Source organism: Caloenas nicobarica, chromosome 2, assembly GCF_036013445.1.
Source record: "Caloenas nicobarica isolate bCalNic1 chromosome 2, bCalNic1.hap1, whole genome shotgun sequence".
Classification (NCBI taxonomy): domain Eukaryota; kingdom Metazoa; phylum Chordata; class Aves; order Columbiformes; family Columbidae; genus Caloenas; species Caloenas nicobarica.
The window spans coordinates 85,999,168-86,023,631 of record NC_088246.1 but is presented as its reverse complement, the minus strand read 5'-3'; the positions used below and the strand labels follow the sequence as shown (position 1 = coordinate 86,023,631).

General features: G+C 39.5%; 1 protein-coding gene across 1 annotated transcript in view; it reads left to right on the top strand.

Moving 5' to 3' along the window:
- Positions 1 to 22,668, top strand: part of BASP1 (brain abundant membrane attached signal protein 1) — a 50,555-nt gene extending 27,887 nt beyond the window's left edge. The window contains exon 2 of the mRNA XM_065629689.1: positions 21,775 to 22,668. Coding sequence (XP_065485761.1) covers positions 21,784 to 22,518 — 735 coding nt within the window. The 5' untranslated portion in view covers positions 21,775 to 21,783 and the 3' untranslated portion in view covers positions 22,519 to 22,668. The remainder of the gene's footprint in view (positions 1 to 21,774) is intronic.
- Positions 22,669 to 24,464: the final 1,796 nt, after the last annotated feature.

Below are 24,464 nucleotides of genomic sequence, written 5' to 3'. Positions count from 1 at the left end.
CCAGGCTTGCAATTTTTGGCATCAAATCAAACCAGTAACACCCTACTTCTTAGGAGATAAACTAAAATAAATCACCCGTGAAGCCCAATTCTGTTTCTTGCTTCTATCTATTCTACTACAAGTAAGATTTCTTATTAAAATCGCCATGGATACATGATCCTTATAATCCTGTGGGTTTTTTTCTGGTTGCCTCCTTAGCTACAGAAAGTTAACTAATGCTGTGCCCAAACTTGGAGAAATCGTTATGTAGGTAAAAATGAGATGAATATCTTCAAAGCTTAAGGTGAGGAAAGTAAAAAGCATATTCTTTGTGCTTGCTTATAAGATCTCAGTTTCTCTGCCAGAGACTGGATATCAGGCTGGCATCAAGGTGGAAGAAGATATTTGGATTGGTGCCATTGTTTTTTTTGCTTACAGGGCTGGGGCTGTTCTTTCCTGTGAGCTATGCAATTGCTGCACAGCTTTGCCCTTTTCCACCTATTCCTCCTTCCGTTAGAGTAGTGTGTGGAAGAGAAATAGCTGTATGCTTCGAACTAAATATAACGGCACTCTTCGTTTGTGGAAACGTCTGGTTTTGCTCCCAGGGTCATCTCCTGCTGTGGGAAGAGGGAAGACTGTCTTGCACATGTTGTACACGTGTGCTAAAGGACAGATTAGGCTGTGGGAGATCCAAAGTTCAAACTGTCAAGATAGAGCTCTTTTATTCCCGGTCACCCTCAATTAGGCAGAGCAGGAACTTGACACTGAATCTCATGTGTCACAACGTACTCCCTTCTCAGACCCCTTAGTTGTGACTACAGAAATGAGCTGCTGCTCCTCTCCCAAAGCCCCAGATCAAAGCAGCTCACTTTTGAATCAACAGTGGGCATTTTTACCCAATTCCACTATGGCAGATGCATTTGACAGTGCTTCGTGTCCATCACAGTGGGATCTGGGGTGTGTACCCCATGCTGCATGGCATTTTGTGGTAGATGAGAAATAAAACGTGGTGCGGGAAGCTGCTTGGGCATCTTTGGAAAGAGTGGAGTAGCAGTTTAGAAGCAATTGCCCTGACACAGAGCTCTTTCGCAGAGCTGCATACTTCAGAAAAAAAAAAAACAACCCAACATTTATTCAACAAAAAGTAGGATTGCTGTGGATCAGTTGGCTACTACTGGTGAACTGGTAAAATCTGTACTCTAATTTGTATCAGCATCTCTCTGCTTTGAAAATAAGAATGTGTAGTCTCTGATTTTCTGCCCTGTTGCTTATAGGCATGAATTTGAGTCCCTCAAACTTGGTGACATACAGTACATTGGGTAACTCAGTCGTTGTTGAGAGCATCTCCTGGGCTGTCCACAACCTGGCTCCTGGACATGCGATGATAAGAAAGGAAGGGCAAGGATTGATGATCTTGGTTTAATAACTGGAGCAATATTTTGTACATCAACATACTGCTGTCATTATCTTCTACTGGTATGGACTTTCAGTAAAAGGTAGCACAAATTACTTTAGCTGCATGTGTCCTTTCTCTGTTCCTTAGCAGCACAGATGTGGTGTCATTATGTGCTTCTCAGTGAAACAGGCCGCATTAAAAATGACTTCTGTTACTGTTTAATGTATTGCAGCAAATGCTGTGTAGATCTGTAAATCAAGACATTTGTTCTTCATTTTTAGCAATGCCCTTTCCCTGAACTCATTTAATGAGACTTGAGTTGTAAGATGTTTGTATGTTATCCAGCTGGACTGGGCGCACAATTCTTGAACTTTGACTGCTACTACATCCTCATTTTAAAGTTTCCTGTGTCAATAGACAGTGGCAGCTTTACTCTTAAGGCAGCCTTATTTTTCCCATAATACTGCTCTAATGTTGTAAGCAGTGTAATTGACAGGAAAACGCCTGAGATTGGGAGAATTTGGGAATTTCTTTGTTACTTAAGTCCTTGACAGCTGCGTTTCATAAAATTAAAGGGGCACTAAAAGTGAAGGAGGAGGATAATTTATGAAAGGTAGTGTACGAACCAAAATGTGACGTACAGCAGAAGGTGATGGTGAAGAACAGAAGACTATGTGATTTATTATTCCCATTTGTCACAGCAAACATGCCCAGAAATTAGTTCCAGCATATAAATGCAATTTATGTAGTTGTAACAATACAAACACTTATAAAAGTAGTTACAGAGGTGCAGATTATTGCCTCTAATTTTGGATATCTGTTAATAATAGTAATAATAAAGATATGTTGCTGTTTTCCATCTGCTTTAGATTAAACTCAAGGTGAGAATTTTTTCGGACTGTTAAACAATTTTTATGCCCCTTTTCTACTGAGTGTCGTGGCAAATGCAGGTTACTGAGATTCCTAAGTCAGCTATGCATTTCAACCCAACCACACTGCACAGCCATTTGCCAAGAACGAGTTCAGTGTACTGCTTTTTTTTTGTGTACAGTTTGCTGTTAAATTTCATTCGCTGTCTGGCTGGGTCTAGTCTTGTGCATTCAGACTGTGCCGCTGCCCCAGTGACACCAGGCACCTTGGGCAAGCCAGGCTTGTGTCCAAACAGATGCTGAGCTCCGGTGCTGGAGTTGCTGCTACTGGTCTGAGAGAGCTTTTGTTGCTTGCTGCTTTGTTTCGGTCTTTTGCTAATTCAGTACCTTTCTTATCTAGTCCAGGGCAACATCTTACATCTGTGAACAACAGCTAGTGTAATGGGACATTATCTGACTTAGAGCTGTGGGTGGGGAAGACTTCTTGTTTGCAAGGACCCCATGCAAAAGGAGGTGCAGGTCTTGTGGCAGCATGTTCTTGCTCTTTTTGAATATGAGGAGAGATTTCCTATATATACTTTTATCTAGTCTTCTAGTCTCTCTTCTGTCCCTCTCCTCCCCTTCCTCACAGTGTAAGAGTGAATCTCCTCCCCTGTCTGTTTTCATCTAGCAGCTCCAGCTTGTTTCCTGGGGTCTTTTGCTTCATGCCAGTGCAGAGGAAGCAGGAAGAAGATGCTGGCTGGTGCCAGTAAAAGGAGAAGGGGATACTTCCCGTGCTGAATGTGCACAGGACAACTTGAAGCCCAGGTGCTCTGTCATGGTAACAGAGAGCTAAGCAGCAATATGAACCATACTGACGCTGTACATGGGTTGCTTTGATTTCTTGGTTAGAACAGCAGATGTCTTGCCTTCTCTGTGTGATGGCCCACACTACCCTGCATGCTAAGATAATTTACTGGATAATCCTTCAGTGAGGAACACGGTCAACAACAGAGGAAGACAGTAGGAGGGAGGTAGTCTGCCGTTTTCCAGTATCTGACGTAGAAGCAGATAAGAGACATCCTTTCTTCAGAAATGTTCTAAAGGGAAAGGGTTGCCCTTTTGTACTTTCCCCTTTTCTTGCAAACTCTGTTGGACATAAAAGCAGCTTCACTCACTAACATTTACACAGATTGACTTCAGAAATAATCAGTGGCATCCTAAAATGACTGCTAATCCTGGGGGCTGCGAAGATGTCTACCATTTGTCAGATACTTACACAACATTTGAATAATCAGAAAAGCATAAGGACCCATTTAGTAACCTTTTCCTGGCATTGCTTGTTACGCCTTTGCTGTTAGACCATGCTCACTATGGACAATGGCAGTGAGTAACTTAGTTTTCTGAGTTACAATAATTCCTTGCACTTTGGTAGCTCGTGTTCTGGCTAATGGTCTTTGTTTAAATCTGTGTTTTAACTTTCCTTGGTACCTGCAACTCTCAGATTCTACACTTGAGCTTTTCTTGGCAACTGTGCTTGTAATGTCCAGATCGGTTCCCTAATGTCTTAATATTTTGAGATCTAAAACACTGCTGTAGAAAAGAAATAAAACATAGTCTAGAATGAAAGAACTATTTAACAATTTTTATGCCACTTTCCCACGAAATTATTAGCAAGTATAGGTTGCTCAGACTCCTAGGTCTGTTATGCACTGTGACCCAATGATAGTGAATAGCTGAGATGCAAAATCCTGTAGCTTCTCAGGGGAAAAAAATTGTAGGATTGCTTGCATTTTTTTTCTTTTTACATTTAAAGTAGAGTTGAAACTTTACATCTTGGGAGAATTTAGGTGGACAGGAATAATAACCTCCACAAACCTATTGTACCCAGTTTATGGTAGTATCTGATCAGAGAGTGAGTCCTATTGGTGTTAGAGAAACCTTTCAGCAATATCATCTTCCAAGAACAAAAGTACAGCTTTGAGATATTCGTACATTAATTATATGGAAGTGTCTTCATCTAGATATTGATATTTCAGGCTGTGACTGGTTGTTCAGCCCACAGTTCCTATAAATCTGCATAGCATCCTTGAGTGCTGGTGATCTCTCAAATCTTAGCAAAATCAGCCGTGAAGCACAAAGCCTTTCAGAGCTGCAAGATGGCTGATCTCTCCAGGCAGGGTGTTAAATGGAAAATAAACAGTTCTGTGATGCATTCCCATATTCTGTGGACAACAAGCAATTGAAAATGTGCGCAGATTGATGGGCTCAATGAAGTTCCCACATCTGAATGGGAATGTAGAGTGACATTTATTCTTTTTTTTTTTTTTTTTTAAATCTTTTTTTCTATGCCTTTCCAGTACTAAATAAAAAGGGGAAAGAACAACTCGTTCTCAGATCTTATTACCTCTTTACAGACTCCAGACTTTATTTCCTGCTAAATTTAATTGTAGTCATGCTCTAATGTCTCTCTTTTTAACACGAGAATGTGTACGTGCAGAAAGTTGCTCTCCTGTTGCTCCCTTCTCCTGTCTCTTTATTAACAGACCCATCAACTGCTTGATAATGTCACATGAAGGAAGACCAGGTTTTATATTTTCTTAGACATTAGTCCAAGGCAGGGTGCTAATGGAAAGTCAGGCTTTTAATTTCATCCTGTTGCAGTCAAATATTTAATTATTTTTGCATGTTTTTGCAGCTGAACATTAAGGCTTTTGTTTCACAGCCTTAGTCACATGCACCAAATCCTCGTAAGCCCAGTGGTGCACTCTGCTCTGCAGCATTGTGCTATGGTGCTAGTCAAAAGGAGGTTGTAAATCTCAGCAATTTACAGTGGGGAAATGGTATTGTACCTTGTAAATGTAAAGAATATGCTTTCAGTTAGCTTCTAAACAATGTTTGAAAGTCATTAAAGCAGTCTGAGGAGGGTGATGCTCAGTCGAGAAGACAGTTAATTGCTCTCAATCTGTACAGGCAGGTGGATGTGTATAACTGCAATACTTCTTTTCCCTGGCTATTAGCGTACAGATATTGATATCCATCCAGGTTTACCATTGATACTAATGTTTTCCAGCTGCTGCTTGCTAATATGCACATATTTCTGGTAACTGCGGATCAGATTTGAGTAACTGTAGATGTCATACAGTTGGGCTGCATATGAAACACTTGATTTTTGAAAAAAAAATGTTGAATGTGAGGTGCAACAAAGCCAATTGTCTTCAGGGCTTCTGGTTCAGTATTCTTTGATCCAGCTTCTAACTTCATTCGTAGGGCTAGCAAACAGTGCCAGAGTCTTTATGTCTCTCTCTCTTTTTTTTTTTTTTTTTTTAATTGAAAGAGAATTGCACTGGCAAATGCTAGAGAGATGATCAAAGATCTCAGCTAGATTTCACTCTCCTAAATATAGAACTTAGTATTTTAATACTCACTTGAAAGTACTGAATTACAGACAGTCATTGCAGATTAACTTTTGTTTAGCCTTTCTAAACATTAGTTTGTAGCTCTTTGAGTGAAACTGCAAAATTATTATTATTAATAATGATGGCATTTTGAAAAGACCGAGTTCTTGCTTTGCACTGTTATCTATAGTTATCTTTGAGGGAAAGATCATAAGGATAAACTCAACTGAATTTTGAAAATGTAACTCACAGAAATAAAGTTGGGAGCTTAAAAAGAAGTGAGAAAACTCCAATTTCTTGAGCAATACTGAAATTGCACATTAATTTGTATCTGAATTACTCGGTACAGCAGATAATATCACCACATTACGCCAAACAAGTTTTAAAACAGCTTTTGTTTTAATCTAGCGTGATAGCAAATAGTTGTCAAAAATAGGAAAGAAACAGGAAGAAAGATGAATAAAAATATCCAGGCAAAACAGCCAGTTTAAAATTCCCATGTTTTCATTTGTGGATTAATTCTATGTTATAAATAACATAAATAAAATCAAAGGATTGTTACAGTGTTCCAGCTGGAAAACCAGTCAGAGCACCAACAATATCAGTTAAGTGCAAATGAGCAAAAGAAATCATGTCAAAACACTACAGAAGCTCAGTAGATGGAGAGTAATAGCAGAGATCATCTTGCAGTGGTGCATTGTAGCTAGCTTGTAGATAACAAAATTGTTCTCGACTTTTTCATTTTAAAGTTAGTTTTATTTTTTAGGAGAATTTTGGATTCCTCATGTAGGTTTGAAGTGGAAAAAATTGTTGGGAGTGCCTCCTTTCTCTACCTGTACTAATTTCGACAGACTCCCATCTCTGCACTCCTGACACACCAGTTAGCAGAAACTCAGTGCTCTTCTTTCCCATCCACAATTCTTCTGATTGTTTTGTTTTCCCTGTGGCCTTGTTGTACAGTCCTTTATCAGATTTATTTCAAATAGTGCTAGATGTCTCGGCTCCTGAATATGTAAAGTTAACTTGTCAGAACAAGAAGAAACACACAAATTTTGAAATAAATTTCAAGAACTCTTGTGTTTCTTGAATTTATCTGAATACCAGGCTAACAGGTATGAAGCAGTGAGATAAGCTGACGTTCATTTTTTTATTGAATGTTTCAGACACCTTTGTCTCCTTGCAAGCATGCAGCTTTCCTGGTGTTAAGCATTTAAAATGAGTTATGTCGTAAGAAACCATGAGACAAAAAATGCCTTCTGGGTTTAGGACTCTTTCAGTACTTTTGCTAAAATGAGGATTAGAAATGAAAGCTTAGATTATTTTTGTAGTAAATACTGGAGCTGATGCTTTAAAGAAATTCCAGATACTCTGAGGTTATAATAAAATTATGAGCTGACAACTTACAAATGTAAGAGTTCATAGAAACTGAGTTCATTTGAAACTGAGTGTCACGGTTATGATCCCATACGATGTAGTTACTTTAACCTCACTCCTTTCTCAGGCTAGGATCTTTTAAGTTTTTTTGGCACACATAGCATTTTTCCTGTCCGGCCTCTGACAAATATGACAGTGAAAGTAGTTTTCTTTTATTAAAAAAAAACACCTTTTTTTTTTTTCTTTTTATCCTCTCTAACAGTGGTTTGAACTTTTTACATGGAAATTATGCTTACTTTTGAAATTCATTCCAAAAACTGTTTTTGCTTTGAAGATAAATTCGTTTTCCAAGCAGTGACTACAAAACAGGTTGTGAACATCGTCAACAGACAGTGATATGAGATTTTATCTAAAGCCTCATGTTTTTGTAATTGCCATGATGTAACCTGCATGGAAGTGGAAGTCTCTGTAACGTGTGTGTGCCCTTTGTCTACTCATAATAAAACCAAACCAAACCAAACAATTACATCAAAATGTACATTAAAAAAAATTACATCAAAGTCAATGGGTACCAAGTTAGAGGTTCACAAAATCAGTCTGTGACTTCGAGCCCACAGTGCAGGCCTTTGTAGCCGCTCGCACCTCAGTGCAGGTACTAAGACCTACGAGGATGTTCTTCATTGCCTTGGTATTATTTACCTGGCCAAATTTGCACTGCTGATCTTAGTTTGCTTACCAAGGCTTCTGAAACTCCAGAATACAGACTAGTTTGAGTAGACAGTATGACAATGCTGCTACTGAGGGGAATTTACCTAAATTTATCACCCTTCAAATCCCTAATTCCTGCCATTCCTTGCAGATGATGTTCTTGTATCCTGCTCTGTCAAGCATCATCTCCAGCAGCACTGTGTTGCTACATCTGGCTGATGTTCAGTCACACATTAAAGCAAGACACTTCTAATTTTCATTACTCTCTATGACTGTAATAATGTAGTTGCTACAGCTCAGATCTGTAGGTAGCAAGGAAAGGCAACTTCTGCAGCATGTGACAAGTATAACTCAGAATTTTCAAACTTAAATAATCTTTAAAAAGGTCTTGGAAAGTTAGTGAACCAGTTTAGAACTTCCTCCTGCATCTGTTCAAATTTGAATAATCACTTCTAAAAGGGATATCCTTTCAACAAGACATGCATTTAATTAATAAACATAGAATAAACATAGCATTTAACCATGATGTGTCAGTCCAACACCTGAAAATCTAATGAAAGAAGGTTAGAGGGGTTTATTGTAGTTTTTCAGGTGTTCACAATGTTCTGTTTAAGCAAAGTTACTTTGTTTTCCTACATCTGTCTTTAATAAAGCGCTAAGATCGTTGCCAAGCAGTAGCTTCATCTTTATCCAGCTGGATACACCTGAGCTTTCTTAGCTTGAGAAAAAATCCTTCTCATCAAGTGAACCAAAACTGAGTGAAATGTGCGTATTGGAACTATAAATCAAAATGTCCATGTACAGATGTTCTCAGCCTAGAGGCATTAACATGAAGCAGCTTGGTTCCAGAAGGAGCTTTCAGCAATACCTGAAAATGTTCAGAGGTGCTTTACAGCTCCATATTACAGCATTAGCACAGTACCGTAAAATCTAGGTGAGTGACTTGCTCATTATGCAGTTCTAATATGTGGGATATAATGTTAAGCTTCAGAGACGGTATTTCAGTACAGTGCCAATATGCATAAAATCAGCCTCCTGTGACAGAGATTTGGAGTGAACAAGTCATACGGAACGAGCTTGCTTTTTAAAACAAGGAAAAATATCTCCAAGTCTTTCTAGCATCTGTTGGTATCAGGCAGAGCTTTTCTGAGTTTGAAAAGTGATATTATCCCATTTTGTGAATGGGGAAGTTGGCCTGCAAATGAGGTGACCTTCCATGCAACAGCTGGAACAGACTGAGTAGGTTCTGGCCTCTTGCCTCCTCTGACCCCAGACTCCTGTGGACCTCTGAAAACAAGGAGAGATATTCCTGTGATTTCGTACTACATTACATTTTTATCGCAGTACAGAGCGTTTCGAAAAGATGAACCCAATTTGAAAACACTACTGCTTTGAAATGGGGTCCACCTTTTTGAAACACCCTATGTTTCTGTGTTTGGACTTTGAAAGGGAAGATGCCATCTGTCAGTTTTACCATGTTACGCTTTGTACTACGGTGGCTCCCAGAAGCTTAAACCAAGGGATATTGTCTCACTGCTCTAGGGTGGTAATTTCACCTTGAGGAGATGACTCCTGCCCCAAATGAGCATGCTGTTATTTTAGGGGTATGAAGTTGGCTCCTTAGTCTTGCAGAAAGATGCAGAGCTGGGACAGGCTTCACATGTGAAGCTATGTGTGAATGGCAGGCTATGACGAAATGTAATGGCGTGATGGTAGTTTTGCATTACTTATCTAAGTTGCCCTGAATAAAGAGAATAATTCCTTCGGTATTTGATTTCTGTGTTTGAATGAAGTGGCTCATGTCAGATTCTGTCAGAAGTGTGTGACATGAGAGAAGTTTGTGATTAGTGGCAACTAGCATAAAAGGACCCCTCTTTTTACGCCCATGTAATCACACAGAATAGACTTTGAAAATAAACCTTTTTTATAATAATTCCTTTGCAAAATCTAATAAACATTTAAATAGAAAACTTGCCCTTTTATAGTGAAGAATTGCTGAGCTGAAAATGTGTAGAGAAATTGGCCATTTATGGAAGAATTTTTTATTGTCTTTTATGCATAAATCCTAGAATAAACTTAACTGTGGTATTTCTTGCCAGTTACCTGTGATTAAAAATAGAAAAAATACAAAAGCGTAAGAGATTGAGGTAGGTAAGATACTTAAATGAAGATTTGGGGTTGTAAATAGTCTTAAAATAGTTACGTGTTTCTTGAGACGTATTTCTTGACACTGTCTCACTTAGCATTTTCTGAAATAGCACGAGACCTTTGAAAGTAATATTTCCAAAAATGGATATGAGACTTTCATGCACTTGAATCATATTTAGACCCGCCCCCCCCTTGTTTGGGACGTATGAATTTGGTGTTCGACATGTGCATATGGGGGAACTACCCAGAAAACTGCAGTGAGCAGAACTGCATATATGACTTCTGCAGAACTGAATGCCTCTTGGCTTGTGACAGCCAACATCTTGAAGTTTATGAAGCACAGCTCCCTCTCCCCACCCCCAAGCAAATGAATTGCCAGACCCTGGGAGCCAGAGCTGAGGCAGTCGGGCAGAGGCACTCACTGGGTTCCCATTCCTAGATGGGATCTTGTAGGGGAAGGCAGGGGCCCTGTCCCACCAGCAACACCTGCTAGTGCAGTAAAGGAAAAGAGCAAACTGAAGTGCTGCTCAGTCTGACTTTTGCTGCCACACCATCTAGGAGAACTGATTACAAGTAAAATTCTGGAAAAGCCAGTTATTGTCGGGAGCCTTGGCAGCTGCGTTCTGTTAATGGCGTTAATTGATTTGATGAGTCGATATCTTCTTACTCCTTCTATAATGTGGACATCCTGGGGCACAGATGGATTCCACAATGTGCTAACGTGGAGGACAGAAAATGGGACCCCAGTGCTGGTTTGAAACATGGACTACTGCTGAAAGGCATTAGTGATGAAAGAGCTAACAGAACCTTTCTAGTGGTATTTTTATTCATGGCTCTGTGTTGAAAAATGAAAACAAATTTTCCATACTTCTCAAGACTCTATTGCTTTGATAGAATTCTGTCATTTTAATCCTGAAATAGCTCATTATACTTTAAATTGATGTCTGCCTGCCTTCTTTGGTTAGAATAAATAATTTTTCAAATAGCCATGGACTGAAAGCTATTTAAACTGAAGGAATGACCCTAAGAGTTCTCTATAAATAGCTTTCTGTACAGCATGCGGGCTTTGGACTGTAATCTCTTTTCTGTTATATGGTCCAAGATGATGAAAATTGCTACTTGGCATACATACAGCCTTGATGGAGGGCCAACCTACATCAAAAGTAATGTCATCTAAGGCAATTAATATGCATTCTGAACTGCAGAAATTGAATTGTGGCCCTATTAGGTATTAATTACATTTGCTGACACAAAATGCAAGTCAGTGCTCAGGTGAGGGGAAGGGAAAGGGATTACATCCAACTCCACAGCTATCCCTGCAAAATTATTTTTCTTTTGCATTCGTTTAGTGAGTTTACATTCTACGTTCTAAGATGGACAGATCTCCTACTGATACTTAAATGGGAAAACCAAGCTATTTTGTTGAAAAGAGATATGTACCTGATCCCCTTTCCTGAAATCTAGTTTTCATTTCATTCCTGCTGCCTTGTTTGTTCTCCTCCTTTTTGTGCAGCTGCTGGCTTGGAATGGTTCTGGCTGAGTAATTATTAAATCGGATTTCTGCCTTGTCTGGTTTGAACATAAATCTCTTAGTGCAATTCATGGATTGCACTAGCTGCTCACTTCACATCTTGCCAAATGGGCTTGTTAGCCTCCAGTCTTCTGTAACCTTCTCTCTAGCAGAGCTGATCAGCCATCCCAATATAGCCCGAACCAAAATCAAGGAAAAGAAATGAGAAAGTAGAGTCACTGAAGATGTCAGAAGGAAACTTAGGCAATCAACCCAGATCTGGGTGTCTTGAATCCAAGGTGATATATCTAACAGCTGAACACATGACCTGGTACAGCTTATTGCCTGGCATAGCTCTTACTTTGGGATTATTAGAAACGCTTTGCATTTTCAGAGTGGGTTTCTCAAAGCAAACAGTTATCATGTTGTGACACAACACAAATCTCTCTAATAGGGATTGGTTTTATCCTGCAGCCCCCTCTGTCAGCTTGCACTACAGAAACGAAAAGCAAACTCTGCCTCTTTCAACCTTCTATGGCACACTCTGAATACGTGTTGGTTTATTACCAAAATGTGGCACTGAAGGAGTGTAATAGGCTCCACATGACAGTGTTCTCTGATGCATACCTACAATTCTTCATCTGGGTCAGGAAATACAGCTCTCATTTCTTAAGTTTCAGAGAATATTGCCAGGCTTAATAAAAGATTGCCTAAGATGTCCTGGTATTTTGAACAGCCATTAGAAGGGTGTAAATGAGTAGTGGTGAAAAGGTTGGAGAGAGGTAATTGTAAGACACAAATAGAAATCAGATGCTTAATGCTCTTTGCTTGCCAGTGATTGTTGTGTACCGGTTCTATGTTATTTTGATAATCCTTCCCCAGTGACTAAAGTGAAAGTGGTAAGCTTGGTGGTTTGAATGCAATCCTTTGTTTTAAAAATGGAGTGGGGGGGAAGCAAAAACCCAGTATAGACATGCAGATCAAAAAAGGAACTCTGGAACATGAGATTTTCTCTTGTGTTAAATGTATGCTGTTGAAAAAAACACATATTGTGCTAGTATGAGAACCGGGAAGTGAGAATGACCCAAGTGACAATATAATAGGCCAAACTAAAATCTGGTAGAAAATGCATATGGCACAAATGAGTGTCCAGGAACATGAATACAAAATTTTTTCCAGGGTGTTGAGCATTCAGGCTTGCATTGCTCTTGTTTCTTTTGAGCATGTCTTTACCACAAGACATGATTGCAACAGAGCTGTGAGAAACTAAAGAGCTGATAAGGTGCCCACACTGATACTGTGGTCATGAGGAGGAGTATTTTTCTTAACAACATGAAAAATATTTGTAATTCAGCCCAAAGTCTTGCAGGGTTTAATTATAGGTAGTTCTGATATTATGCAAAACATGACTTGACTTGTATACATTGACTTCAGTACAGGATTTTTCATTTAGAATGAAACTTCATACACAAGACTAAAAGTCAAAAGTTATTATTCCAAGGGGAAATGCAGCAGCTCTTCAGGAAGCTGGCATAAAACACCTTATAAGTGTTGCTGAGGTGGTAAGCAGGTTTAATTCTACCAGGGGCATGATGTGTGGTACTGTCCTACGGGGTAAGTGCACACAACTTTCTAATGCAATGTTAAATTTGAAGGTATTTTCAAAATAACATTCCAATCACTCATTTAACTGTCATTAGCAGTTGCTTATTAACTGGAGGATGAAATTGGTTTAATCCTGTGACTACATATGCCTTTATTTCTGAGGAATGTCATTATGGTGTTCAAGGCCGAGGTTATCAAGAAGGTGGGCACATCAACAGTAACTGAAGCAGCTGCATGTTTTGTGATGGAGATTTGGGATAAGAGAACTCTAGGGTGTTGTTGGTTTGTTTTTTTTTTTAAATCAACCACCCTCTTCCAATGTCTAAACCTTAAGCTGTGATACCTCCTCGAGCATCATCTGTAATCATTTCATTTTGAAGAAAAATAGAGAAAATCTAGTGTTGCAGCTTAATACAGAGTTGAAACAGATAAAAACAGATAGAGAACATGTTAGCTAGATCCTAAACCTTAAAATACTTTAATAGTTAGGCAGTGGAATAAAGAAGTCAACTAAATACTTCTTTTAAATTTATAATCTTTTGGTTTGCTGCATAAACTAGATACTGTGTATTTTGGAAGGAAGTGCTTGCGATGTTCTCATGAACACCATGACACACACCCCAATGGAGAGTGTTGCCTTGGGTGGGTGACAGTTCATCTTGCTTCCCCATTTTCTTCTTTTCTGTGATGCAATTGTGGAGTCATGTGCCGCAGTCAGAAATGGTGTGCAGTCCATGTAGCTTGTATGTAAAAAAGAAAAACAAAAATGAAAATTGGATTTAATTCATAATTATAAATGTGGTTTCATTGCCTGTAGTGAGGGTGTCATGCAAACAGAACGAAATACATAGTCTAAGGATAGTAATGGTCTACCATAAGTCTGAGCTGTCTGTTAAGAGTCCTGTTCCTATATATAGGATGTTTTCTTACATCCAGGGCATACAATTCCAGTGCTTTTTCCAGTGGGCAGCACCATGAGCAGCCTAGAGAAGGGAAAGAAAAATGCTGAAGAATTTAGTAGTCACCTGGAGAATCCATTTTTAAAGTAAAACTGGTAGTTTCAAGATTTCACAGTTAATGTATCAGTTTCTTATATTTCTGTCATTTACATTCTAAGGACTGTTTAATCAAAACTAGTTTGACCAGTTAAATGGGCATTAAAGTAATACAGCTTTTTAAAGTGTGGAATGTAGAATAGATTTAATGTAATGTAGATCTCCATAGATAATTTTCTCCAGTGACAGTTCCCTAGTTAAATACCCTAAGGCCTTTTTCAAAAAGTGAATGTGGCTCTCTATGTCCTCATTAAGAAAATGGCACAAAAGTTTGCTATTTATTCAAATAGTTACTGAGAACCTTTGCTATTTAAAAAAACCCATGTAAATAAGGAAAGTATAGTAATTTTTTAAAATTTATTTTTCACAAAAGAAGCATGAATTTGAAATCTCTTCATGTTCCTCATACTTTACGTTCTTTGTTCAGGGTAAGGCTAGAGAAATACAAGCTATAGGTATTAAGCTTGAAAAAAATTCCTTTCCCAGTGTGCAGTCCCTCCAGGAATGAAGTCTTCCCACATCTGTTCTTCACTAGGATTGTAGTGTGGAGGAGGTTAATCTTTTCATTGCTTACTAGCATCTGACTGTTACATTTTTGGAGTTTCTCTTTTGGAGGCATTCAGAACCATCCAGGGGTCTGCAAACCAAGTGAATTTGTGGTATTGAGATCCATGATTGAGATAGCACTGGAGGGACCAAATTTGAGCAAAATGTGAATTAGAATGCAATGGTCTCATTATCTAGGCTTTTATCACCTTGTGTGTTTTTGTAATTAGACATGGTAGTGGAGTCTTAAGTATTAGAAGGAGGCAAAAAGTGGCTGGCCATAATCGGAATAATATGTGTGGAATCTCACGTTCCAGGGACCTGAACAGTTTGATAGATGTGGGTAACAAGCACCTCTGAAATGTGCATGATTTCCTGTCTAGGAACTTAATTCCAAGCTACAGATTAGAAAGCTTTGGCTAGTGTAAAATATTTATTAAACTGCTTCCTATGGAGTCATGCACAAACCCCAGAGTGATGTGGCAACTTAGTAAGAATAAGCAGGAGGCACGTGCTTATATTAATATTTTTGACTTAGTCTTCTAAGTTATTTTGAAGCCTACAAACTGCAAACTGTTTCTGCAAGAGGTGTTCTTGTAAAACTAATCTCAGTTTCTGCAAAACAGGTGTTTACAGCAGATTTTCCTCTTCCAACCATGTGCCCAACAATAGTGTGATTAGGATCTCAGTCCAGGGCAGGCTGACTTTTGGCTTCGTGTGTGTACCTCCATAAGCATGTCTGCAAGCCTCTTTTCTTATTCAACGAAAAGTACATATGCAGTTAATCTGAATATAAGATAAATCCTTTCAACATGAGCGGGGTCTAAAGACTGTAGGAAGGCTGGTAGACTGAATGGGGCAGATGTGGCAAATATAAATATATGGCAGCATTTTTCATTTAACCAATCAGAGCACTGGATGAAATGAACACAAGGGCGAGCAACGCATACACTGCACCGTAAAAATAACCTATTTTATACTTCTTCTATGTTGCTCAGTTTTTAATATGGCTTGTGTTTCTGTCATAAACAATGCAAAACAGTCATGCAGGAGCTGCCAGGGATGAAACTGGAGGCACAGGCAGTTGTGTCTACACTGCTGGGCCTTGTAGTAGTGTGTTCGATCCCTGAAAAACAAAAACTGTTGTGGCAAAATCAGTGTGATTCTGATTTGAAACCGACAATAAGAAGGTATCAAATAATGCTAACACCTAAATGTACCAGCTGTAGACAATCGCCTAAGGAGAGCAGGGGTGATGTTATCTCTGTCCATATTATGTGGCCTAATAAAAGATGATAACTCTGCCTACAAACTACAAAGCACAGCCTCGCCTGGGGCAAGTGGAGAGTTCGCACGCAGCAGAGCATTTCTTCCGTGAACTCGTTGACTCGGGAAGGTAAGACAGTATCAGTCCATTTTCTGCTCATGTTTGCTGCAAAATTTGTAGCTGGAGAAGCTAAGGCTTAAAGAAGCGAGGTGTATGACATGCAGGAGTGTGCTTCTACAGAGCAGCTCTGCAGCACTTGGGTCAATACTTCACTAAAGTGTCGTTAGTAAAAGATGACACAGAGAGACTGTGCAAGGTGGTACCTTGATGTATTTGTTTCTACAGACTCTTCTACAGCTAAAGTAGTACTGGTGTCTGACCAGAGTCAGGCTGGGTAGTGGATCCTCAGTCAAGATATCTCTCCAGGTTCTTCAGCTGTACAGGCCTCCAAATCAGGAGGATGTAAGTCCAAAGTCTTTGACAGTTGCTTTCAATGTAACCCACAAAATCTTCATCATTCTGTGATTGAATAATGGATACATTTTATTTTTACGCAGGAATTCTGCCTAGCTGGCTAGCTTTTTTCCACGGAGGGTACAAAGACGAATGACACATGCAAAGCACTTGTGGTTTCAGGTGAATGCTAATGTGAATTGATAATTTTGGCAAAGTCTTTGCCTATAATGAAACTGCTGAGATTCATTCCCATTCTGTTCCTGGAAAAATAGGCTCATAATTGATAATCTAATACATACCTCAGAGCTCAGGTATTTCACATGATTCTTAGTAATATCTCAGGTACCACTTTTTAATTTGCTCTCAAAGTAATTGTCATGTGATTATTAACTTTTCTGATAACTTACTATATTATTAGTAGTTATGTTTCTCAAATGAAGCAGTTACCTATAAGTTCTTAAGTAGCCCAGGCACAATTTTATATCAGCCTGCAGTGTGCTTGAACTGTCATAACTCTTGTAACTGGAGTCTATCATCAAAGATCATAATATAGATATATTAATGACAAATGTCCCACATTAAAAAAGCAGATTGTCTTTCCTGTTTATTTGTGGTGCAAGTGTCCCCAGGAAATTTAAAATAATTAAAAACCTGAAATTCCTTTTTTTTTTTTTTTTTTTTTTTTAAGAAATGGCATCAAATTTATTCTACTTCTCACTAGCGGAAAATAGAACTGAAATCTGCCTGAAAATCAAACCCTTAGACTTGATAGTATTACCTCTTAGAATTAATTTATTAGCTGCATGCTAAAAGCAAGCAAGACAGTACCAAAATTGGAATAGGCTTCTTTTAACAATCAAAGTTAGAAAATTAAGTGAGCACAATGTCTGTGTTTTAAGTCTTCACTGTTCTTTTACTCTATACTCCTTTACTAAAACTTGAGATTAATGAGGTTTTAGAAGAAGGAAAGAAGGCACAGCAGCTACAGGGTTATGCACATGCTGTGGTCCATGAAGAAAACAGCATAAGTGCCAAGCAGAGATGTTCCCAGCTTAATTTTGTGTGTGTCACAGCAATAAACACACACAATTGCTCAGTGATAAGGACTCGGCTTGAACAACCAAGGCATGGGGAGACCACAGGCCATGTTTTGTTTTGTGCATCTAATGAGCCAGCATCTTGATATCTTGGGACATATGTGACTGCCGTGGGAAGGCTGCTCAACCCCTGCAGATGTGGCATTGCATGAGGTGCCTGGGTCCTTGGGGTGCAGCCCAATGATACCCCCAGCCTTCTCTTTGGAAGGGAATGGTGGAAGAGGAGGAGAGGAGAAGAGAAAAGAGAAGAGGAGAAGAAAAGAGGAGAGGAGAGGAGAGAAGAGGAGAAGAGAAGAGAAGAGAAGAGAAGAGAAGAGAAGAAGAGAAAAGAGAAGAAGAGAAGAGAAGAGAAGAGAAGAGAAGAGAAGAGAAGAGAAGAGAAGAGAAGAGAAGAGAAGAGAAAACAGAAGAGGAGAGGAGACGAAAACAGAAGAGGAGAAGAAAAGAGAAGAGGAGAGGAGAGGAGAGGACAGAGAGGAGAGAAAAACTAAGGTGTATGAGGATAATTGAGAAAGAACAGAAAAATGTGGCTTTGTTGCTGAAAGACAAGGCTAGTGAGTCAAATGTTATCAAGAGGTATGCTTCAGACATCTTCTAACAGTAACCTGGTAAACTAATTGTTCTGGGCTGGTGAGAGAGGAGTGTCTGTGTGTGTGCAATGGGAAGCATCAAGTTGTACTGCATATCTTGAGAAGTACTAAGGGTGTTTTTTAAAATTTTCTTTCATAAATATTTCAGAAAATCTTTTGAAAATTGTGTCTGGAAATCTCATGTTTCCTCAAGTTCCTATATACATCCCATTATAAAAATTTGCATTTTTGTAAGAAAAACAGATGCGTACAGTGAGGTACAAAAATACAATGGTTTCTTAAATATCTTTTTATTGATTTTGAGCAGCTGGGGGATGGGGCAGTTCCTGGGATGGTATTTCCTTTGGTTTGGAGTGTTGAAACCCTGCCTTTAGAAGGATGTGCATTTTACAGCTCTTGTCTACAGGCAGTGTGAGATAACTCGTGCCTGGGAACAGGCTTGTGCAAGGGATACTTTGGCCTGACCTACTGCCTGTGCCTACGTTGCACTGAGGAGAGTGGGATTTCAGAAAATACCTATTGTCTTCCTGAACTGGTTTTTTTGGGGGTGGACTGAGCTCCCCACACTTTACATAAAGTTGAACAGGAGCTTTGGAAGTTTAGCTTTGGCAATCAGACTATGGTAGTATAACTTACAGGTGATATCTGTGTTTTCATCCTTTCCTGATGCGCTGTTCTCTGTACTGAAAATGAGGGTGCTAGAAAGTCCTTTCCTGAAATAGCCACATCCTTTCATGGGATGTGAAAGTCTATTCTAAATGAAACATTTAGAAATGTATTAGTACATAAGAAATCTAACTGAGCAGACAAATTTTTATTGACAGGAGACAGAGACAGTAAGAATCTAATTCTAGAGACTTTTTCAATATAGAAGCACAATTTGCAATATAAAACATTGTAATAATATTTATTATCCTAAACTGTACAAATGTATGCTGCCTGCATTCCAGGGACTCATCTCCATCAGATCTGAAATGTTCTGTGTGTTCTTCATCCTACTATATTATGGTCTTATGGACATAAATTTTTTTTGACACTGTTATCCCAGAAATCCTGATTATCATGAATATTCAATTTTCAAAGTGCTTAACATGCTCTGGGTGACCTGTAGACGTTATACTTTGTGAAACAACTAGGGTCAGATTATTTCTTATATAGAATAAAAAAGATAACTCTGCAAGCTCTCCAGGAGCTTGAGTTCTGGAGATGAACAGAAACTTCAAGATGAGCACAATGACCAGTGGCTCTTAGAATGATAGCCTGGCATAACTATGATGATGATGATGATCTAGATGGCTTTTAAATAGTGAGATGTGAGATTCAGCGTCACAAAGAAAAAATCTATTCTGTTATAACATGGCTGAAGCTATGCTGGAAGGTGGCAGTCCATTCGTAACTGTAAATGTTTATTAATAGAGCCTCTGCCTCATCTTCTGCTCCAGCATCTCCAGCCAGCTGGCTGTGATGCAAATGGAGACACAGCAATTTCACAGTGTACCTCCAAGCAAAGACAGTGCATGGGGTTTTTTCATAGTTTGGGCGCACATTTCTCATATGCATGCTTCTCTGCTTATTAAAGGTCCTTTGGCATGTGCATTCTGTAGCCAGTTGTATCTGAGTATAAAAGCTTTTTGCAGAAGAAAATATAAATTGTGGTGGGTTACTACTATCCATGAAATAGCAAAATCTGGAAAAATACAGAAGATGCAGCAAATGAAATTAAGCTTGCAGTAACCAGACTTTACCGGAAACAAATATAGTCTTAATTAGGGATTGCAAATTGGGATACACATGACTTTGGTATAAATCTCTGATCCTGCTGACTTGCAAAAGCCCTTTCAAAATATTTGGTTGTAACTGTACATAAACAATAAGCTGGAGTAATATTTATGGAGTATCAAGAAGCCTGTAAATTTGTCAGATGACAAACTAATGTCCATAGGCTGCCTTAAATACCTAAAAAGCTGTTATCTCTGCTACAAAGGTAGAGATTAGATTGCTCAGCTGTGGCTCTGTGGAAATTAATCCTTTTATTGCTGTTCCCCATAAAATTTCGGACAACAAAGCAGGATTTCAGTAACGTTACATTACCATTTTGCAGGGCTAAGCCTTCTAAAGTATTTGCAAATTGTTCTTTTTGAGAGCTGAAATCAGAAAGGTCTCTGCTGACCATAATACCTCATTTTTACCCGAGACGTATGAAAAATCTGCTGTTGGGCAGTGTCTGGGCCTTGTATCTCTGTAAGCAGAAAATCTACTGAGACGCAGCTAGTTCTAAGCGGTATTTAAAATTATTTAATATTCAGCCTTCTATAAGCACTCCTACGAATTTTTACTGGTTTGAATTCACAATTTTGGCAAGTGCGTGAAAAATATAGGACCTTTGCAAAACAGAAAATTAGAATGGTTCAACTCCCTTGAAGAAGGTCTTAAATCAAACATTTGTTTGACAGTACTTTGAAAAGGTCACCTTCTCTACTATTTTCAAATAGTACCAAACTAGGAATTTTTTTTTCTTAACCTTTCATTGGGCATGAATGATATAATGGTTTTAACACCAGAAGTGTATTTTTTCAGGCAATCATAGAGGTTTTCACGTTCATTAATGTCAGTTTATCTGTGTCTCTTCCTGTTTCAATAGACAAAGTTTTCTTTAAAGTACCGTGAAAGATTTTGTATATTCTTAGTTAAGACTCCCACACAAAAGTTATATAAATACTGATATGGTTACACATGTGCTCAACTTCTTTTAAACAATTGAACTGTGTACCTGATCACTTATGCTTGAAAACCTTGAGCAGAGGCTACAAAACATGCACCCCTCTTCTCCTCGCCCCGATTTTTTATTGCGTTATGTCACGTGCCGCAGACAAGCCTGCACTTGGAAGTGCTTATACTTCTGTAGTCTCACTGAGTGCTCACAGGCTTGCTGTGTTTCATGCTCTGTGTTTCCCCTCCTGCTGTGGGGCTGTGGAGAGATGCCGTGTGCGGGAATCTGGGGCTCGCGGTGGGTGATCCCTGTGGGAACTACAGGCTGGGAAGGGGCTGTGGGGGCTCCGTGTGCAGGGATATCCCCACTCGGGAGCTGCTCCTGCTTCTGGGGCTGCTGGAGCATGGTGTCCACACCTCTCTGGTCTCTGGGTATCATCAGCCCTGTGTGTAGGTTGTAGGTATCGTGGGAGCTGGCTGTGTGGGTAACAGGTGGTGGGAGTAGAGTGTGTAGCTGCAGTCTTCTGTCTGACAGAGAACATCAGCCTTCTCGCTAACTCTCAGCTCTCTTTGACCTTTCGAAACCTTAATGCAAAGGTTGTTCATAGCCTTTGCTAGAGTGACGGTGTGCTTTGTGTTGGCCAGGGGTAGATGCCAATATTGACTGTCAGATTTTGTTTGTGCCCAACCTGAATATATATACGGCTTTTTCTGCTTGCACATTTTATATGCCTTTCTTCTCGGGACACAAGAGATTGTGATGATTGTTAATCCTCTATCACCTTGTTACTCCCTCCCTTCTGAAAAGTAGGCTGTGTTAGAGGGGTTCAGAGAAGGACTGTCCACAGGGGATGTGGCAGAAGAGGGTTTGCTCTCTGAAATGCTGCAGGGTTGACTGGGACATAAGCTCAGCAGCAGTGGTGCTCAGCACCATCAGTGCTTTCAGCTGATAACCTCTGACCCAAGTTCCTGTAGTGTCCTTTTCAAGGAGCCATCGTCGATTTTTCTCTTGTACCTCAGCTGATCTGATTTTGATAGTGATAAATGCTGAGCTTTGAGTAACCACCTCCTCCTTTTTTCTGTTACAGAGCTCCAACATGGGAGGCAAACTGAGCAAGAAGAAGAAGGGGTACAGTGTCAATGATGAAAAAGCTAAAGACAAAGACAAGAAGGCTGAAGGAGCAGCAACTGAGGAAGAGGAGACTCCAAAGGAGGCTGAGGATGCCCAGAAAACCACAGAAACCACAGAAGTGAAGGAGAACAACAAGGAGGAGAAAGGTGAAAAGGATACTCAGGTCGCTGCCAATAAGACGGAAGAAAAAGAAGGGGAGAAGGAGAAAACAGTGACCCAGGAAGAAACCCAGAAACCAGAACCAGAGAAGTCAGAGTCTGTTGTTGATGCGAAAGTAGAGCCACAGAAGAGCAGCGAACAGGCACCCAAGCAAGAGGAGCTGACTGCAGCCTCTCCTCCTGCTGCAAGTAGCGAAGCACCCAAAACTTCTGAGCCTAGCAATGATGCAAAAGCTTCCCAGCCTTCAGAAGCCACAGCTCCCAGTAAAGCAGATGACAAGAGCAAAGAGGAAGGGGAAGCCAAAAAGACTGAGGCTCCCGCAGCGCCTGCAGCCCAAGAAACTAAAAGTGAAGTGGCCCCAGCTTCAGACTCAAAACCTAGCAGCAGCGAGGCTGCGCCTTCTTCCAAGGAGCCCGCGGCAGCAACAGCAGCACCTAGTTCCACTGCTAAGGCCTCGGACCCTGCAGCCCCACCAGAGGAAGCGAAACCTTCCGATGTTCCAGCGACTAATTCGGATCAAACCATAGCAGTGCAAGATTAAATTGGACAGCCTGTTGAAACAACCACTTAAAACAACCTGCGTCTTTTTTTTTATTTTTTCAGCTATACTAACTCGTTTCAGATCTGAAATAACAAATATGTATTGCCCAGAAAGAAAAGGAGAAAAAAAAGAAAAAATGAAAAGGATGTCCCATCAAGCTGGGAGGGAGGGAGGGGGGAGAATCCAAATAGTATTTTTGTGGGGAAATATCTAATATACTTTCTGCCAACTTGACACAAGTCCTGGATTAAAAAAAAAAAAAAGTTAAATAAATGGATGTCTGAAAGTACAGCACATCTTTTGTATCTGAACTGCTGTAAATGCACTCCACCAATGTATCAAAATCTTCTTTTTGTTCTGTAATGGGGTTTGGGAGTGATGCGTTTGATTCTGCCCACTGGGTTTGTGCCAAGGCAATCAGATCTTTATGAAAGCAGTATTTTCTGTGTTCTTTTTTTTTTTTTTGTTTACAGCCTTTCTTATTTTGATATTTTTTTAATGCAGTGGATGAATGCCAACTTTCAGACAAAACCCACTTAGCTGTCCACATATTTCTCAATGCCAACCCTCCAATTCTTCCTCTCCAAATATTTTTTGGGAGTAAAAAGCATTCTCATCCTACTTAGCCTACCTAGATTTTTCATGACGAGTTAATGCATGTCCGTGGTTGGGTGCACCTGTAGTTCTGTTTATTGGTCAGTGGAAATGAAAAAGTCTGCGTTCATTGCAGTTCCAGTTTCTCTTCCATTCTGTGTCACAGACACCAACACACACTCATTGGAAAACAAATGAAAAAACAAAATGTACAATGGATGCATTGAAATTATATGTAATTGTATAAATGGTGCAACAGTAATAAAAGTTAAATAATTTAAAAAATATAAAAGTGTAAAGACTGATTAAATCTTCACTTTTACCCTTTATGAGCTTGGTGAAGGAGATTCTTACACTCAGAGAAGAAGCGCTACATCTGGGGCTGCTTACTCTCCTATTTATTGTGAAGTAAAGGCAAAGAAAGAACCATCAAGCTCATGATCCTAGAAACATGCTGCCATAAACTCCCGCTTCGACAGCCACAAGCATTTGCAGGTGAGGCTGGAAGAAGTGGCAAATGAACAGCACATCTCCTATATATTTTAACCCAGCCAAAGTAAAAATGGCTTTTGCCTGCCTTAACATGTGAAAAAAATGCTCTCTTGGTATTTTAAAGAGCCAGAGGCGTGCTGACTGGGTTTTAACTGGGAGTAAGGCAGTGGATTTGATAAACTGATCTTTTAAAATGAGGCAATTACATTTAATCCTAGTCTATTCAAATATTCCCAGTGCTGATACACTTTGTTCTTTTCTTCATTGCCATTGTCCAGCAGATGAACCGCAGCTGCCACAAAAGGCCAATTCTGTGTATTTCAAATATGAGTAACCTTGTATAGCTGAGCACAGTGTAGCCCAGCATAAACAACATTTTTCAATTGTTTTGCTTGTTTGCCCCATTTTTTTTCAGCAGAAATGCTGAATAATTGCAGTTTCTACTCAGTGGTGTCTTTACTGGATACAAACAAAAGATTTCTACACAGAGCCTAGGATTCACAAAACTGGTTAAAGAAGCATATTAAGTCTGCCCATCAATAAGCTCTGAGGCTGATCAGAGGTTCTGAGACACGTGGGCAATGGTAAATAGAAACACAGCTTAAACACATACCAAAGGGATGAGTGGACTTGTGTTTAGTAAATAAGGGAAATGGTGTTATAAATTTATATAGATGATTTCACATAGCGTCTCTCCATGCAGTGAGGAGGATTCACTCTGCAGACTTCCATAATTCTTACCCTTTATTTTATTCAGAAATACACAGTTCCCATGCTGTGCTGGGCACACTGATGTGCATGTGTGCGCCTGCAGAAAGCTTAGTGGAACAGGCAGGATTAATTCAGTTTGGCTTAGATCA